Genomic DNA, 19440 nt, shown 5'->3' on the forward strand with positions numbered 1-19440 from the left:
GGACCAATATCCAAAACTGGCTGAGGCCACTCAACATTTATTTCAAAGGGTGGCTCTATTATTCATTATTTATTTTTTTGAGGTTTTCATATCCTTTTCATATCCTCTAAAAACATTTTCAGCGTTACCCGACATACGTGTCAGCATGATGTCATTGCTACACATAAACCCACATACTGCTGTGGACGCCATGTTTGTTCAGTACTGAAAATCACACATGATTGAGTTGGCGGTAGATCAACAACTCCTATGTACTATGAGGTAAAATTACTCTTTCTGTCAAAGGAGTCTGGTGGCTTTGAAGAGAGCAATATACCTATTTCAGTTCCCTGTCGGAAAGGGCTGTCTGAAGACAAGGTAAAGTGGTAAAATAATCTAAATATGGACACTCAAAGTGATATTGATTTGTTTTTTTAAGGGGGGCTTTTCTTAGCCGGCTGAAATAGATTTTTTGGAGCACCCATCCACAGCCACCAGACCGAAACAGTTGTTTTATCTTGCAGACCATAACAAGTTGCTGTTCAAATGCTGCTTTGACTGGTTAGGTTGTTTGTGTTATTGTGGCAATCACAGCAGTACATTGCTTAGCTTCTGTGGCGGTACTCTGGACTGCTTCTCTGAATTGGGGGGCGTGCCGATCACCATCTACTGCAGGTAATACACTGATTATGAATCTCAAGGTGTCTTCACTTGGTTTAATAAAGGTGTAATAATGATAAAACAGCGCTGTCTTCTACCTCCAAGCTCAAATCTTTCAAGCTAACACTTTCCTCACTCTCCATGCTTACACCATCAGCGAATGGTGTTTGGGGCAGGGGTGAGGTAGGGGGGCATCAGTGCTGTACCCAGCATCACTACTTTTGGCAAACGGCTGAGAAGGAGTTAACACAGCAGAACGCATGTGAGAGCCACTTAGGCACAAAGTAATATTTGATAAAGTGTTTCTGTTGTCCAGTATATGCAATATGTTCTGCCTATATTTAAGTTCATGCAACAGTTAAACAACAGTATATGGACAGGTTATGTGTATTTTAAGATTTATAAGTTAAAGGTTTGCAATTTTTGTGTTCTGATGCTAAATGCAGTAAAGTATACTGTTTTGTTGCTTTACGACAGTTAATTGGGCTTTAGGGCAACTTGCCGCACGTGTGCAGTGAGGACAACCATGTGTGCAGCTAGGATGTAAAGGAATCTGCATAAACGTGGATTGAAATAAGTTTTTGACCGTGTATAACGTGCATAACGTGTGTAGTAGCGTGTGCAGTAAGCAGGTGACAATGTGTACAGTTTGGGACTGCTTTATACTGGTATTGGACCAGGTTTTTTGTGCATCTTCAAATAAAGCGACATCAACGTTTTCCCTGCCTCCTGTGGACTACTTGTGAGTAACACTGGGTTTCTCAAGAAGAATGGATTACTTAATTGAACACGGGTCAGAACTAAAACAACTTACTGCAGATTAAGTGGCCTCCAGTAGCAACTTGGACCTTAGTAAAAACAGGCCACTACAGCGCACATGGACCAGCCCTTAAACTGTGAGGACACAAGATATGATCTCCATAATCAGTGATGTCAGTAATTCAGTAGGAGAAGAAAGGATGGAGAAGCTAGAATGGCACTAGAATTAAATGAATATCATTTTATTACTGCTGTAAGAGTTGTAACCTTTTACACCTGGGAATACTGATTAGCAGTTGAGTGTGGTCGTGTGTGTAGAGTGTATAAATTGTCTCCTCACAGCCAGCCAAACTATTATATTATTCAACACGTACCAGATCACTGCACTGTATTTACTCTTGTTAATAACTGCATCAATCTGCCTGTAGGGTTAATATGACGGGTTTAGTGTGTGAGTGAGCTGCTCTGATTACTGTACCTGACAACTTTGGAGTCTTTGCAGATGATGTGCAGCTGGAACATATCTCTGCTCTCCACACTCTCTATGAGCCTCAGAGGCACCTGTAGGGGGAGACAGAGCGCATGTGTGATCAGCCTGATGGCCCGCTGTCAAAGCAGGCGGCACATCTGCAAAGAGGTTACCACCCTCTGGTCTAGTACATACTGATCCCAGACTAGATACACACATTACAGCTTTTAACCCACTGCAGAGGAGAAGAAGGCCTGTGCGGTATTTTAACTTTGTCTGTTAACATCTGTTATGATACCAAACAGCAGCTACGTGGCTCTTTCCACAGAATTGTCCCCTCTGCTTTCTAAGCTTTCAAGTTATCCTGTTGACTAAGGTGTTAACGATGCTGCTGCTAAGATTTACAAAATCACCCACGCAACTTCACCTCTGGTCAAACATTTGTGCAACAGCACTTTGTGCACCCTGTATGAATAAGAAAATATGATTTCATTTCACTACCTCTTCTCTACTGATGGTAACAGCACATGTGGTTTAATACTACAGGTCACAAAGTTCGGTTGTCATTTTAATAACAAAGTCAGGCAATGATTGGCATTTTTCCATCATTCTGAGAACAACTGTGATCTGATTTTACGCTGCATGCAGCATGAGTCTGCAGACAGCAGTGAAAGAAGTTCGTTACCTCACTAAGTTGAAGGTGTGCAGCCTGCCGCCTGCAGCTGCTAGAGCGCACCATGGCTGCTCCGTCTTATTGCAGCAGTAGTTTGGCTTTTATAAGCAGTAACTTAAAGGCAAAGTTCACTATTTTCCAAACTGGACCCTATTTTAGCAGGTTTTTGAGATTTGCTCAGTATTGAGCGAGAGGGCTGCAGACAGCATCAGCAAAACAGACTGCAATGAAACCACTCAGTGCATGTCCACACCTTCGATTGACATCCACTAAAAGTGCTTGTTTTTGCCACTGATAGGCTCAGACTGTTTTTCTAAGTGTCCGGCAATTAATTGAAAGGATCCCTACAGAGATAGACCTTTTTGTGTAATTACAATAAGCCCCGAAAGAGACATCAAAACCAAACCAAACCAAACCAGGGTTGGTGATAACTGGAGCAGTAAAAAGATGAACCAAGATGATTGTTTAAGTTTTATTTTGTTTCTGTGGACTGTAAAGTTTTACAATAATAAAATTACTGTTTATTTAAATAGAGTCTGGTGGGTTTGATGATAGTGATCATCGGACTGTTCCTTGTTAAACAAAAAGGATCTTACTATTGAACAAAAAGATTTATCTCTGTAGGGATCATTTCCATACAGTGGAAATGATCCCTACAGAGATCATTTCCATACAGTGGTCAGGCACTCAGAATAACAATCTGAGTCCATCAGTGGCAAAAATCACAATCACTTTTAGTGGACATACATTGACAACGCAAACATTGACCCATTTTCCATCATTGTCATGGGACAATGATGGAAAATGGGAAAATTGGGTTCAGGCTGTAAAATAGCAAACTTAACCTTTAATACAGCATCATTTTTGCAAATGTCGCCCTAGACATCTAGTTTATCATACTGCAAATATATAACTATTCCGACACTTTAATCAGTGGGCCATAGGCTTAATCACCATTAACAGTGACTAAACAGACATGTATTTAAATTATAATCTTTGAGATTATTACTTTAAGTCTGGAGGTCAGCCAACACCGCACCACAATTATTTTGCCCCAGATAATCCCATTAAATCAAGCGTTACCACTAAGTTGAATGTTTGTCTTCAGTGCACTGTAATCGTTTAACATGAAGAGGAGATGGATGACTTAAGCTGTCTAGACTGTGGCAGAGGGTGGTGTTTTATCATATGGTACTCACAGATATCTCATTGTCCACACCTGGGTAGGTCTAAAACACAGTGACACCATGGAGCGCACACACAGAGAGAGACAGGGAGAGAGGGAGGGAGGGAAGACACAAGACAGGAGGAAATGGAAAAACTATTAAACCAAAATAATTCAAGAGACAAAAGGAAATGAAGAGTTAAAAAAGGAAAGAAAACATCAAAGAGGTTGAAAGATGAAAGATAACTGAGTGGATCACAGAGTGTGCTACTTGCAGGATCACATGACCATGCCAAATGGAAATCATGGAGAGAAAGACAAACATGGACAGGAGCAAAGGGCAAGAAAACAGCTTAGAAGTAGGGGGATGAGTTGTGAAGGGGGGTGTGGGGGGGAGGTTGCTTGTTGGCATTCATACAGAGTTCATCTGTGCTGCTAAGGTCAAGGCAGGACTCTGGCAAGCGGTTCAATAGCGATTCTCATCTCACCTGGTGAACTCTGCTTTCATCTGACTGTCCTCTGCCAAAGTAAGTCAAGGTGAAGCAGCACCCTAAACATCCTCTGCACTCACCTCGTCCTGCTTTTTCAAATCACAGTCATCTTCCAGAATTCTTCTGGAAAAGATGACTGGGATTTGGAAAGGAGGAGGAAATTCGCTGCCAGTGAACGCAAACAATTGGCCCGTTTGTGTTTGAGCAAGGTTTGACGTCAACAGGAGCGAGCTGGTGGACATCAGTGCCAGTGGGGGCCGGGCCTCCGGAGCCTAGATGTCACATTAAACCTCCGCTGCCTGGAGATCAGAGGGACCGCCACTCCTGTGGTAACAACCCTGGTACACACAACTTCACGCCAGCTACGCTGGGATATGACGAGCATTGCTTTACGGGTACCCCATGTTTAACACTTGTAGGTTTATTTGCCTGATTAGCACAATTACGTGCTAATAAAATTTATATGGGAAAAGGGGGAAAAGCCTATGTGCGTCCAAACTACACATTATAGTCTCCTCTCTCCTGCTATTTGCTTCTGGGATGACATTGTTGCAGCAGTATAGATCACAAAGATACTTTGGACTCAAGCGGTTCTGCATAGGCATGTCATGATACCAGTAATGACACCAAAACCAGTGAAATTCCATGATTCTCGCTACCGAGTTTAATAACACAGTAAAAAACAAAAGCAAAAGTTTCTATTTCCTTAAACCAATCACAATCGTCTTGGGCGGCGTTAAGCCCAGGGTCTAGCAATGGTGCTCTTGCAAAATAATGTTGGGAAGAAACTTGTTTTGGTGGAAAATTTGCACGCATGGAGTCAAGATTTGGCATTAAAATGGCTAAGTCCCTACAAAAGAAAACGGCACACTAAACACTAAAAGACGTCTAAGCATGTGGGTTGGTAGCTCGAAGGTTGATGTTGTTTCATGCACAGCACTAAAACAAAGATAGATAGCGGAACGGGAGGAGAATTCCATCTAAAATAGATGGCAGACTCATACACATAGTCTACATCCTGTGAGTCAGACTTGGGACTATTTTTGTGGTTCTTCTGTGTGTTTATTGTGTGTGACATGAACTCACGTTGATGACAGAGTCTTTGAACTTGATGTGGAGTCTGTAGTTAGAAATGGCAATGATGGCTTCATCTGCGCAGCCAAGATATTCCACCCCTTCCCCCTGAAGAACTGCGAATGGCACCTGTAGAGACACAAAACAACCAGATTGTTGAAGTTTAAGCAGCAAAGACATGACACCACCACATGTTTACAGTCAGACTTTATTATATCTACTGGGAGTATAATCACAGCATCCAAATTTCAGTTTTTAAAGCTGTACTTTTAGTGCTCTCAAAGCCTAGGAGTCTACAGTCATGCTAGCTGCTCAGTGAGGACGGATTTAGCTAACACTAATGCTAACAAATTGATGTTTAGCAGGTATAATACAAGTTAAAGGAATACCACCCAAAATATCATTTGTATATCATATACTCAACCTGTGTTATGTTGAATTCATGAAGAAAACACTGTGCTTTATACACGGTGGTTCCATGGTAAACGAAGAATCCAAAAATGGAGAAAATTCTAGATGAATTGAAGTCATAGGGCACCATGTTTACCAACAGTAAAACTATACCAAAGCATCTTTTTACAAACTCTCACACAGTATAATCCAAGTCTCATTTATCCAGTCCTACGCCTAGTAATTCCCAAACAGACAGCCCTTTCCGACAGGGAACTAAATTGAAAATGGAAGATGGAACATCTATCCTCTCTTCAAAACCAGACTCCATTAACAAAAACATCAATTTTACCTTGCTGAACATGGGAACTGCTGGTGTACCACTTCCTCGATCAGTTAGTTTGTGTGTGTTATTGTGCGAGTTTGGTGAATCCAAACTAACCCGTTAAACCCCAAAGTCACACAATAATATAAACTACCTGATCAAGGCAGTGGTAGATAAGCAGCTCCCATGTTCAGAGCTACAAAGATTTTTGATTTATCAAAAATTGAGTCTACAGTGCATCAAAATGTTTTACTGTAAACGGTACTGTAAACATATACATGCAAATTCTTGCTAAATAAATCTTCAATGTTCATGAAAAAATGACACAATTCTAGAGTCATGGTAGATGATGTGTGGCAAATTTCAGAATTTTTATCTCAAAAACTGAATTTTTGACAGCATTTTGAATTTTGCTCTAATGTGAACAATTGGAGTCAATGTAAAAATGGCAATGGCAATTTTAAACATCAGTTTTTCACTAATGGAGCAAATCAATCATTGTTACAAACAAATTACCAACATCTCCATGCGGTCTAGATGCAATATGTGTATTTTCAGATTTTTGTTTCGATAACTGAATTTTTTTACAGTGGTTTGAAATCTGTTTTTCCATGCATGGACGGCTGCTAAACCTGCACGTCTGGCTTAGTCAATTTGTGAAGCTACACATGAATTGTCACTGACTAATTAGCTCAGTGAGATTGATTCTTAGTCTCAGAGGTTGTGAGTTCAAGCCTCAGCAGATACAAAAGGCAGATTGTGTTGCTAAATTCCTAAATGTCTTCCAATTCTTCTGCTTGTTGCTCAGAATTGCCTAAAAATGCCCGGACCCGACCCATTGCTGCGCAGCAGCTATAATTATTATAATTTTTGAGTTGCACATTTCTTATTTATTGTTTTTTAGTTTTGCTATTTTGTTTTAATGTTACTACGTGAAGCACTCTGGACTCCACGCTTGTATGAAAGGTATAATATAAATAAATAATGTCGAAGTTGAAAGTTAAAGTTTTGTAGAATAACCTTTAGATTCCTAAAAGGGAAGTATTGAATTTATCATTCTGGTATTGTTACTGAATCTCATATTGGCACCAGTATTGACATTTTGCAAACAATCACTAAGCACAACCACCAGCCAGAGTTCGTGCTGCTCACTAGAAGCTGACTGTGGACAGAGTGACATTACAGATATGACAAAAAGGGGGACACAGTGTGCATGTGTAGCTGTCCAATTAGCACATAGTAGTTTCACAGAAGGACCTTTGTGAGCACAGAGGGCTTGTCGGTGAACCTGAATGAGCAGGCAGACAAAAGGGCAAGACTGGGAGGGAGACTGTCTGTACCAGCCCTGATGGTACAGTGACGGACCCCAAACTGTCCATTAACATTCTTACTTCTACCCATTTTATCACAGTCAGGCCAAGCCTGGGCTCTGGCAGCATCGAGACCCAAACATTAAGATAACTGGTTCCCAACAGAGGTAAATAGAAAACATTCTTCATTTCACTGTGACGCAGGGCATTAGGTTTAATAGCTGACCATATGGAAGAAACACACAGCTACAGATGCCAACTAAGGATGTCTCAGTTCATATAGAGATGGAGACTGTAATAATGTTTAAATTTTTACTGTGAAAATTCACAACTAAAGGCTTCTCTAACAAAATCTTCACAACCAGACATGTTCGAACAGGAATCTGATCAGAAATCGGGGAGAAATTAACAACACTGGTGAACAAGATTACATGTTTCCCTGACGTTAGCATGTAGCTACATGTAGCAGTGTATGTAATATAAACATGTAGGGATGTCAACAATTAGTTGTTACTCTGTAAGGTATTTTAATCTATAGGTTAATTTTGTTACTCTTCAGTTAACTACACTACGTACTACCTAGGTCGGGTGGCGAGCTAGCTTGCAGTATGGCTCGCTGTCCCGACTCAGAGTGGTGGGACAGTGGCGCTGTGAAAATATGGCGGCTGCACTCCAGGCTTCCCTCAGGTCATCCTGGTGATTAAGCGGCATAATTATGAGCCACAAAACCCCTTAAGCATTGTTAACTATGTTATCACTTTTAGCTCTGTTAGCTCCATTAACAGTGTCAGTATGGCTAGTGGTGCTAACTTAGTTGACAATGCTAAATGGGTACAAAATGAAGCAGCTTCCTCACCAGAGCTACCTGGGGGGGAGACCAGAGGGTGGCCACCATTTTTCCACAACAAAGCCATCTTGCTACCATGGGTCAGGACATTACAGCAGTAACTGTCATAACAGTGACACTGTATGCTAGCTCCTATCTGACCAAGGTGGTGCGCAGTGCAGAGCTGCAGCTAGGTAACCAGTGGAGACCGGAGAGTGGGCACCATGTTTCTGCGTGCTTATGTGGCTATTCAGCTGTCTCGCAGCAAAACCAAAACAGAAAATAAAATAAAAGGCAAAACATTTGCACACAAAACATTAAAATTTCACCACCTCTAAATTGATAGCACTTTTAAATGCAGTGCTAAAGCTCACTGACTCAATGGAGTGCTGGATTAAAAGGAAAGCACCACCTGGATTTCACGTCATTTTTTACTGGTTAATGGGTGTCGGGCCGTGAAAAGCAAAATTTACCACAACTGACATCTCTAGTTAAGTGCCTGGAGCAGGAGACCATGTGAAGAAAACCGTCACAAGCTGACGTCAGCTTGCCTCAAAGGTAGAAAAAAACCTTGGAAACAGAGTTTTCATTTACCTCATGATTTGAAAATTTGGCCCAGTTAATATGAGCATCCGACATTGTAACAGAAAATGTGGAAAGGCATCACAGGTTCCCTTTGAATCATTTTCAATCACATTCCATCTGGCTGATGTAAAACAGTTACTGCTGGGATGGATCATTCTCTCCCATCTGACAAATTAAGGATTGTGTTACGTCCATTCATGACTCATTTCCATAAACCTCTTCACACAAGTTTCTTAGTCATTGCTTCTGTGTGACGATCGGCTGCATGTACCGATGTCGGTTCTGACTGCTTCAACATAATCATGGTCACTGGGGACCACAAATTGTGACCCAGGTCTCGTTGTTTAGTTGTTGGTAGTGAGGATAACAGTGTTGCTTGGAGACAACATTACCTCATCCTGCATTAGCATGCATTGCTGAGTCACGCAGGGGAGGACCCACTGGTGCATGTAAAAAGAGGACATGTAGCAGGGCAGATGGAGGATTATGGTAAGATGTCAGAAAATCGGGCTTACTTGAAATAACATTAGCCAGCACGGTTAAAAGCACAGCCTTAGTTAGTGCTGGATGTGAAGGACAGACCCATAAACACAAGTCAACATCAACTCAGTCTGCTTATGTTTCAACACTCATGACAAAAAAGAAACAATATGTATGATAAATCTAAAATAAAACAACTGGTTTTGTCCTTTTAAAAGACTGACTGTCAATTGGCAAAGGATCAGCGCTGTCTCTGCATCAGATTGTTGATTACTGTTGGTCCACGGAGCTTACATCCAAAAAACAAACAACAACAAAAACAATCAAACCTCTGACATTAATCACTGCACCTGCTGTTGCTTATCTCTAACTGAAAATATGTGCATGAGCCAGGACAGAAAGCATGATGAGGGAAAGAGCACAGCTTAACCTGGGAAATGGAGCACGTAGTACTCTGCACGCAGACACCAAATGAGCCAAATATAGGCAGCACGTCCCCCGACACTCTGCACTGGGACTTCTAAAAAATGGAATATCTAAAATCCGACATTAAAATTTTTCATGCATTTAGAAATGCTTAACTCTGTAGCACAACTGACTTTAAAGTGACAGGCGCAAAAACGCAGCTGGCAGCCAAACAAAGCTGAACTCTCTAAAGTTGTTTACTGTGACAGAAAAATGCTACAGATACAGTTTTACTATACACAAAGGAGAGAAAAGAGAATCTAAAGCAGTTTTGCATTCCTCATGAGTCAGGGGATGCAGCAAATTTGCATTAAATATTGCCTCAACAGCAGCAGAAAGGGCTGAAATGAGAACGTGCAGCTACAGGGCTGCTCCGCTGTGGAAGAGACCGAACATGCCCTGCTGAGAGTGCCATAGTTAACATGCTGTACGGGCCGGGAGCTGCATTAAACAAGCTGTGCTCCAAAAGTAGGTGCATGAGTCACCAGCAGCCAGCAAGTGCAGCAGAAGATACTGTGTCACGTTTCCTCTACGAGCCTTCAGCTGCAGAAATATTGAGGAGAGAGAGGGAAAGGGAGAGAGCTGAAAGACCCGTGAATAACACTCTCTGACTTGTGAGTCGTGACTTCCGGTTTAAGCAGCCTGCCTGTGAGAACATGCACGTGTGCATACACAACTGCAAGCATGCAACACGGCTTGCACACACACAGGAGGAAAGGCAGCAGGGTATTAAATATGGTGGGGTAGGGAATGCCTATAATTTGCCTGCGGGAGGGCTGTGGTTAGAGACATCAGCTGTCAGAGAAACTCTCATGGGATCGCCTGCATAGAGAAGAAAAAAACATCAAAGCTATCACAATGAGGAACTGCATGTGTGAACGCAGGGGGAGGGGAGGCAAAGTGTAAGAGTGTAGAAACAGAAAACGGGAACAGTATTTATTATGGAAACATCTATTATTTCTGGCTCCTTGCAGGCTTCTCTCAATGCTTAGCAGGAATTAAAAAATGATAATGATGTTAATAATCAAAAAACAACACCTTTGAAAAGGTTGATACTCCCTCCCTGCAGTCCACTTGCAACCCAAGTGGGAACAATCCTCAGTTAAAACCATAAAAACAAAAACCACAAGTAGTAACCAGAGGCTTGGCAAACCTCTCCACCTTAACTTTGCCCAGCTCTCCAGACACATGATGCTCGGCTCCATTGAGCACCAGACAGCCAGAGAGCACAAACTCAACACCATGGAAGGCACAGCGCAAGTTATCCATCACAATTTTGCTACTGGCACCCTCACCGTGGAATAGACTTACAAATCCCTCTCACTTCAGTGACCTGAATGTTTTTTAGCTGCCCGTCTCTGTCCTCTGCAGTGACTTTACTCTTCTGGGGAGCAGTAGAGGACACAGCAGTATAATAGAGACAGACCAGTTGAAGACAAATCTTAAGGGGGATTTATACTTGTGCGGAAGGCCCTATGCTGTAGCCTATGCACATGGCCTATGCTGTTGTGAGCATTTATACTTGTGCAGTTACACCTCCAAAACACTAGTCAGTGGTGGGAGTTCTGTGAAGTGCTGTAAAGTTTAATTGATTGAAAACACACCCAAAACACACATTAAACATGTCTAAATAGAGACAATTTCAAACACAAATAAACAAATCACCTTCACTGTTACTCACTGCACTCACAGACAAAGCACTTGTCTTTATCTAGACACATTTTCCCCACCAATACGACATGCTAATATTTTAAGCACAAACCTATGGCATTTTTCCTTGTATAAATTAGCCTAGCAGCTAGCAGACTTCTCCCTACTCATATGAAGCCAGGGACAACAGCAACATTTAACAAAGTTAACGTTAAACATTTCGGCTCTATTACAACTCACAAGAGTCAAAGACAAAACAACTGTCTTATACTAAACACATTTTCCAAACAAATATAACATGCTAACGTTATTAGCACAACCTTATGGCATTTTACATTGTATAAATTAGCCTAGCGACTAGCGGAGGTTTCCTCTGCTCATATGAAGCCAGGATAAATCACACACAAGATCTAAAATGCTATTTTGTGGAGGCTTTATTTTCTTCACAATTTATTGTTTCTTATCTGTGAAATTAAAGTAAATAAAAGCTTCATTTCCACTTAGGGAAATGGTTTCAGCTTACAAAAATAGACAGGAGGTCTGCGTTGCCATGTGTATCTAAATGTCTGGGGAGGCGCACCTCAGGCTATGGCGTAGGGCACCTCAGGCTATGGCGTAGGGTGGGGCGTCGATTCGACACAGACGTATAAATTCCACCTTAGTTGAACGTAAATGTTTCATTCAACATGAGGGTTATTTTTGAGGTGCCTAACATGAAATAATGACATTTATTTTCATAAAACAAAAACTGGAAAAAAAACAAACAAAAAAACTAAACAATAACAATGGCATTAACGCGGCAATAACGATCATTTACCATCTCTGTTACATGGCAGTCAATCTCTCCCTCTGATAAGAGGGTAAGGAGCTTCTGAATCTCATTGTTTTCCCAATTTGTGGACATTTCCAGCCACTGTTCTTCTTTGAGTTAGCCACTAACGGGTAACAGCTACTTTTTAAATCTCCTGCAGCGGGCTGCATGCATAACATGTCATCAAAACGTCATACCCGTCCTGCCAGCTGTCGTGTTAATACAGACTCCATATCAGTGCTGTTACTACCTCCCATGACTACTTTAAGGCAAGATCACTCTGTCCTCCCATTACGCAATCATACCTTGTATAAAGCATGGCGAGGCGGCATTACAGAATTATATTACCACCTTGAACAGGCAGTCTTTCCTTATGTTCTTGTTAAAGCCTTGTATAAATATATTCCTAATCTCGACACAGAGGAGTAATTCAAAATGTCTTTTCTAAATAAATACTGGGGAAAATTTGTGTTTTTTATTAGTATGACTCCTTATCTATAGAGAGCATAAGCAGCAGCTGCATTCATATGCAAATACTTTATCCTCCAAGTTGCCTAATTAACTTTTTCCCGTGTTGATAAAGGACAGCAGAGTAATGACAAAAAGAACTGCTCTTCTAGACCAGAGTCATCCGTCTCTCCTCCAGTGTCTGGCCTCAAGCCTGCTGAGTTGTGACTCCTGCAGTAATATCTTGGCAATCACACTCTCACACAGTGGCGACCCAAGCTTCATCAGGGTGTTTCGGAGGCACACTCTGGTGACACACCAGGAGCCGGGGCTGAAGATGAGATCATAATCTAAAAAGTGCCGCACTTGAGCAGCTCCTGGTGGTCTACACCACAGACAGCTGTCAGCTGGTTGTCAGAGCAGACGGGACTGTGTTCTGGAGCGGTAGACAACTGTTCAGCTCACCTGAAGGCTTTCATCCTCCTTCACCAGCTCCTTCTGGGGGAACAGGTCCTTGGCCTTGATATACTCCAGACTGGGAGGCCCCTCTTCACCCTGTGAGACACATACACAATGCAGGGGTGGTCAGACAAATACTTCTGTCATCATTCAGGTCAACACAGCAGGGTTGGACACCACATAGAGATACATATCTTAAAAAAGGAACACAGAACCCCCCCGGCTCAATACAGTTTAATAATAGCACTGTCAAACTACAAGAAAGAACACTGGAAGACCTACTGCAAAAAACTCTCTAACGTTAAGCCCAAATTTAAAGTGAAACTTAGGTTTTTTTCAACCTGGAGCCTATTTTCCCATGTGTCTCTATGTTTATATGACTAACGGAGGCATCTATTTTTGAAATTGTCCACTACTGAGCGAGAGCACTGCAGGCGCAAAACAGGCTGCACTGGAACCACTCGAAGCATGTTCGCACCATCAATGTGCGTCCACTAAAAGTGCTTATTTTTGTCACTGACAGGCTCAGATTGCTATTTTAAGTGACTGATAAAATTATGTAAACGATCCCAACAGAGAAATAATATAAGAAGTGCTGTTCTGGAGTCTTGTGAAGGTCGATCAGGCAAAAGGTGAATAGTTTTCTTTTTCTCTAGGGATCCTTTCCTTAACTTTGTCAGACACATAATAACAACCCGAGCCTGTCAGTGGCAAAGACAAGCACTCCTAGTGAACACTTGCCCCGAAGGATGAGGTTCAATCAATGCATTTGTCAGATGAAATCATATCAATACATTTCAGTGAAATGTAATTTGTCAGTTCCTTCAATTTGTACATTTAAAACAGTGTAATAATAATAAATGCATGTTTATGGGGGGTGTGGGGGCTTTGGGCGGTATCCTCATTTAGGATCCTTATGGCCTGAGGGTATCAGTGCTGGCCTGGTGTAACTGGAACCTTCCTCATAACCTCAGTAGGGAGAAGAGGCAGTTATCCAGGTGGTTTGGATCTTTAATGATTCTCCTGGCCTCATTTTCGCAACACCTCATGTAAACATCATTTAGGTAGGGTAGTGCAGCCCGTTTCACAGCTGCTGGCTGCAGCGCTCTTGCCAAATTTGAAAAACTGTTGTCTAAATTCGTCACTTAGAAACAAAAAAATGTGAAAATAGGGTCCAGGTTGAAAAAAACTGAAGATACCCCTTAATATTCTCAGTGTTCTTGTATTCAACATTTGTCAGGGCGGATAGCCTTTGATGTTAGATCCATGCCAGGTGAAATTTCACAATGCAAACCAGCTCACAGTCATGAGTCACGTAGGAGATTAAATATTGACTATGGGAGCTACAAAACTCCTTCTGAATGGGGGCACATGACTTTGTTTAAGGTCAGTGAGGAAAGCTATTTTAAAATGCTTACCACTTGATTCTAAAAACATCTTCCTGATTGATTGATTGATTTATAATAATGCTGAAGGATGAATGCACCTTTTATACATTTATATTGTGTTTGCTCTGGCACTGTGCAGGCAGTTAATGCATGTGCAAATGACAGACGGGACTGGATCTTGTGACAGTCGTGTGCAAACAAACATAGTTGAACTTTGTGAGGTATTTCACACACTTGACTAGTTTTTCATGAGTCATACACTTATTACAGAGTTTATACAGTGTTTTGCTCAGGGAACTTTTGATACCAAGTAATCAAATGTGTCTATGACTGTGTAAAAGACCATGTAAACTAATTCAGTGTTGCATCACTGAGGCTGCTGCTTATAAAAGGACACATCCAGGTGTAGTCTTATCAAGTGCACACCTGTTATGGTCGGCTAAAATTAGACTGCAACACCTCAAGAAGCAGAAGAGATGGGAACAAGAGGGGAACAATGAGAGCAGTCAACCCTGTCTTTGCAGCTCAGAGTGCCAGTGCCTCGTTCAGACTGTCAGGTCATACTTCAATCATTTGAGAGAAAGGGGTAAAAAATAACCAAAATTATGAAACTGAAAAAAATATGAAAATCCCCTGTAAAGGTTATGCCCTCTAAAATTCTCACTTAATGACTAAATATACACATGAAGTGCATTTAAATGTATGTTAGGGTGGAAATCTCCAGGCACCTTATGATTCAGTTCCCATTTCGAGGGCTAAAGATAAAAAAGTGCATCTCAATGCATCAAAATGTTTGATTTCAATACATGATTTACATAAACAAATGAATTTACGTCCATTATCTTTTATTAATACAATAGAAGAAACAAAAAGAAGATATGTGTACACTAGAACGTTACATTTGCCAACATGTTTCCAACATGGTCACTTGTTCAATTGCAAACATGCAGGTCAAAAATTGTAGATGAAGACGCAACAACTTCAAACTTAGTTCGACATCAGAAGTCGCACAAAGTACAGTAAGTCGAAGCTAATATTAACATATAGCAAGCTAGTGTGGGTGTTATGTATGAGGTATTTGTGGTACTGGTTAATAGTGCTATGCTATGAAAGTGCAATGTCAGCACTGCAGTTTTTAAGAATAAGTTATTCTTTATTCTTTATTCGGATCCCCAATTAAACAAATAAGTAAAAAATTTAAAAAGCAATCATGACTTTTTAAAATGTAATATACTATTACTCTGTTGTGGCATATCATTTGGACTGGTTTTGTGTTTATGACACAGAACTCAAAGTTTAAGACTTGGGACTTGTGTGCAAGGACTTCAGACTCCCCACCTCTGCTAGTATCTTGATTTTGAGCCTTATCCTGGATCATATTTGTGATGTGATGTTTACATGTATACAGGACTCTAACATTATCCAGGTTTATGCTGTCTGCTATGACGTGCATCCAGCTGCTCTGTCATTTCTGCAGCGACTCAGTTACCTCAGTGTTTGTGGGTGATCCCAGTCTGGTTTCTGGCTGCCTGAACACTGCTGCCTTTACTACTCTGCTGGACTTGGCTTCTCCTTCTGAGTACAACCTTATGTTGATGCTATTCCTTAATGAAAACAGCAATGGAGTCCTGGAGGGGGGACCAGAGGGAGGCAGAATGTACCGTAGTAGTACTGGCTCAGGTTGGTCTCTTGCTGTATAATATCACAGGAAAAATGCCATACATTACAGCAGGAAAGCACTCGATGTCTCCCCATCCAGACCTCCTGCCATGTTTACAATCATTTCATCTGTAATCCAAAGGTTCAAGTCGGTGATTAAACCACATGATAAGCATACCACCCATCAGGCCTTCTGGTAACAGATGGGGTTAAAGCTCCTACAGTGACAACCCCTCCTCTACAAGTCACCAACTTGTCACCATCTGATTTCAGAATGCAAAGAGACATTGAGAATGAGCCTCTGTGATATGACAGCTATGTTGACAGAGGACAAACAGTCTATAGGCTGCCTACAGACTGAGTCTATAGACAATCTATAGGCTCGGCATTAAGGAAATATCTTACTGCTGACGTGACATACACACCTTTGAATGTGCTTTTCAAAAAAGTGTCAGGAACTAGCCTTCTGATAAAAACGTGTTGAAAATGTACCAATTTCAAATCATACAATACTGACAAACAAATGGGTTCAGATCCCTTAGAAATCTTCTTATTGCAATCAAGTCAAATAATTCAATCTGTTTAAACCCAACTGAAGAAGTCAAGAAAGAATGTAAGCTGAGCTGAAATGATTAATCGATATGGGAAAATATGACTAACTATAATCAATTACTTGTTTCAGCCAGTTCAAGCACAAAATTGATTTTTAATTTGTGAGGATCTGATGCTTTTTAAAAATTTAATATCTTTGGATTTTGGAACGTTGGTCCAATAAAACAAGGAATTTGAAGATGCCACCTTGTTATTAAAGACATTTCAGTCAGGACCATTTTAGTCAAAGAAAACTTTATTTCCATTTGCAGTATGGCTCTGTTTTGGGGCCTCTCTGCTTTTCCTTGGGCCTACGCAGAAAGCTTCTTCCAAGCGCCTACATGGAAAGCCTAAGGTGGAGAGAGCACACCTCTGCGCCCTTCCACGCACTTATGTGGAAAGCCTTAAGGCAGAGAGAGCAAACCTCTCTGCCCTTCCATGCGCCTACATGCAAAGCCTAAGGCAGGAAGAGCAGCAGCAAAGACCCCCTGGGAACAGAACAGAGCAGCATCAATGATAAACAGAAATGACACTGATAAGTCAGACACAGCATAAAAAAGAGGAGCTGGGTGGAGGCAGGTTTGCAAAATGGCTTGCAGAGGAAGCAGCAACAGAAGGCAGGCCAGAGCAGTGGTACCCTGTACAGTATGAGATTTGGCAGTTGGTTGTATAGAAAGGAATCATGTGATCTATCAGCTGACTCCCTTCTGTCAATCAGCTGCTCCATCAGTTGATTGGGCTGTTTGAGATCAGCTGATGTAGCTGGGATGTGAGCTGGGCTTGACATCGTGTCATGCCTGAACTAAAGCTATGCTCAATTTTTAAGTTCTCTGCCATTTTAAAGGCAAAACCAATAATCAACATAATCAATCAGAAATTTTAAACAAAAATAATGTGTAGTTCCAGCCCTAAATCTCATGCTGCATTTTTACTGAATGGTTCGCCTCGACTTGACTCAACTCGCTTTTGGTACCAGGTCCTTTTTTTCTAATTCGTTTACACTGTAGATAGTACCCATTCTGTGTAGGCGGGATTCTCAGCTGATCAGACATTACCACGACATCATCTTCAATGCCACACTTGCTGAATCCTTTTGTCGGCAACCAAGAAAAGAGAAACGTCTGCAACGTCTGTTAATTGTACCATTAATTGTATTTGTATTGTTATTGTTTTGCTAGCTGCCATTTTTTTTAAAAAAGTCTGGGTCAAGTGAATAAAACTGTCGTTACTATTGATGGTAGCCTGGCTATTTAAAAAGGCAGGTTTGTATGGGATATATCATGTCAAACAAGTGACAGTTCTCTCTGACTAATCAGTGGTCTGCAGTGTTTTAGCTCCACCTTCCTGTATTGGCTCAGCTTGCTTTTAACCTTAACAAAGGTGGTACCAAAAAAAGTACCAGGTACTCTCCACAACTTTTGCTAATGGAAAATCAAAAAGGAGTGAGTCGAGTTTAGTAGAGCCGTGCCGTTCCATGCAGTGGAAATGTGCCGTAAATCCAGCTTGGACACAAAGTGCAGGTCTCAGGTGGAGAATGCTTTGCTGCAGGTGAGTCTGTATTGAAGGCTTACTATTGGCATGGGGAGTCTCTGTGAAGGAGAGATTAAAGGGATAGCTTCTAATTGTACACCATAAATTGTAATAAATGGCGGCACTGATGGCCGCCATAGAGGTGGCTGTCAAGGCTGTGCCAACTGAGAAAAAGATGCTCCAGTTTTAAGTGCTGTCTGAGTATGACACAGTATTACTGTGGGCTCCATTTCCTGCAAATGATGTCTTTATGTTCATGGTAATGCTGTGATTCCATCACCATGTGAGAGACACTCAAGGTAAAGAGGAGGTGGACATTTCTTTCCAGCTTAATGCTTCATTAACACAATATTACCAAAATGAGAAGAAAACTTCCCATCATCCCTACTTGGGAGTACTCACAGAAGAGCAGGCAGCTCTGCCTCGATTTGTTGAAACGAAAAGCATTTTTTTCCTAAAAACTTCAAATTTTTAAAATTCTTTGCAATGGGAGAACCACGCATTTACAAGCTGCTACAAACACCAGCAATGTGATGAGGGCCTGAGCGTCTATTCAGCGCTGAGTGCTGAATAGTTGGCATTTTCTTCTGGTCACTGACAGCTGAAAAATGTTTAACTTTGGGTAAAACACTGTGTTCATCACTGTTACTTTTTACCCTGCTGTCCAATCACAGTGGGACAAATAGCTTACCACAAGGTCCAACTATCACATCTTACATGTACAAGAGCTGAACAACAACAGCAATGGAGGAGAAATATGTTAATATACTGTAGGCTTTGTATTAATATATGTTTCCCCACCCACAAAACCTCATGAACTCACATAGACTGTTTGGTCTATAGTTTAAAAATGAGTGTATAGGTGAGTACATGGGATTTATTGTTTTGTTTTTGTTCCTTACTGTGGTATCAAACTGGTTATCTAGAATCATGGAATGTCACTGGTTTTGGTATCGACTACGAAATTTCCAGTATTGTGAAAACTGCATTCTAAACTCAAACTGTGGTGTCTCTCTGAGAAAAACATACTCCAGTCAACACTCAGAGCCTCACTTTCGGACTGATAAACTTGTCAGAACTCATCCAAATCCCTTTGCTATGCAACCCCACTAATCTCTTGACCTTTGAACTGAGTCAGCCTTCGGCATCAGACTGATGAGGCAGCTGTGCGTCATCAATTTTACTTATTTTCACCTGAGAATAGCTGAACCATGGCAGTGGCCATCAGTCAGAGGTATCCTTCGAGGGTCATGT

At 41.3% G+C, this 19440-nt stretch overlaps 1 protein-coding gene across 4 annotated transcripts in view; it reads right to left on the bottom strand.

Moving 5' to 3' along the window:
- The window catches only part of mtmr4 (myotubularin related protein 4), a 67431-nt gene that overhangs the window by 20242 nt on the left and 27749 nt on the right, over positions 1-19440 (bottom strand). For 3 of the 4 annotated variants that reach the window (XM_049592139.1, XM_049592138.1, XM_049592136.1), the window contains 4 exons: positions 13025-13114; positions 5283-5399; positions 3740-3769; positions 1877-1959 (listed from right to left, as the gene is read on the bottom strand). In XM_049592139.1, coding sequence (XP_049448096.1) covers positions 1877-1959; positions 3740-3769; positions 5283-5399; positions 13025-13114 — 320 coding nt within the window. The remainder of the gene's footprint in view (positions 1-1876; positions 1960-3739; positions 3770-5282; positions 5400-13024; positions 13115-19440) is intronic. The other variant, XM_049592137.1, reaches the window with a different exon arrangement.

The sequence above is a fragment of the Epinephelus fuscoguttatus genome, linkage group LG12 (assembly GCF_011397635.1).
Source record: "Epinephelus fuscoguttatus linkage group LG12, E.fuscoguttatus.final_Chr_v1".
NCBI classification, from domain to species: domain Eukaryota; kingdom Metazoa; phylum Chordata; class Actinopteri; order Perciformes; family Serranidae; genus Epinephelus; species Epinephelus fuscoguttatus.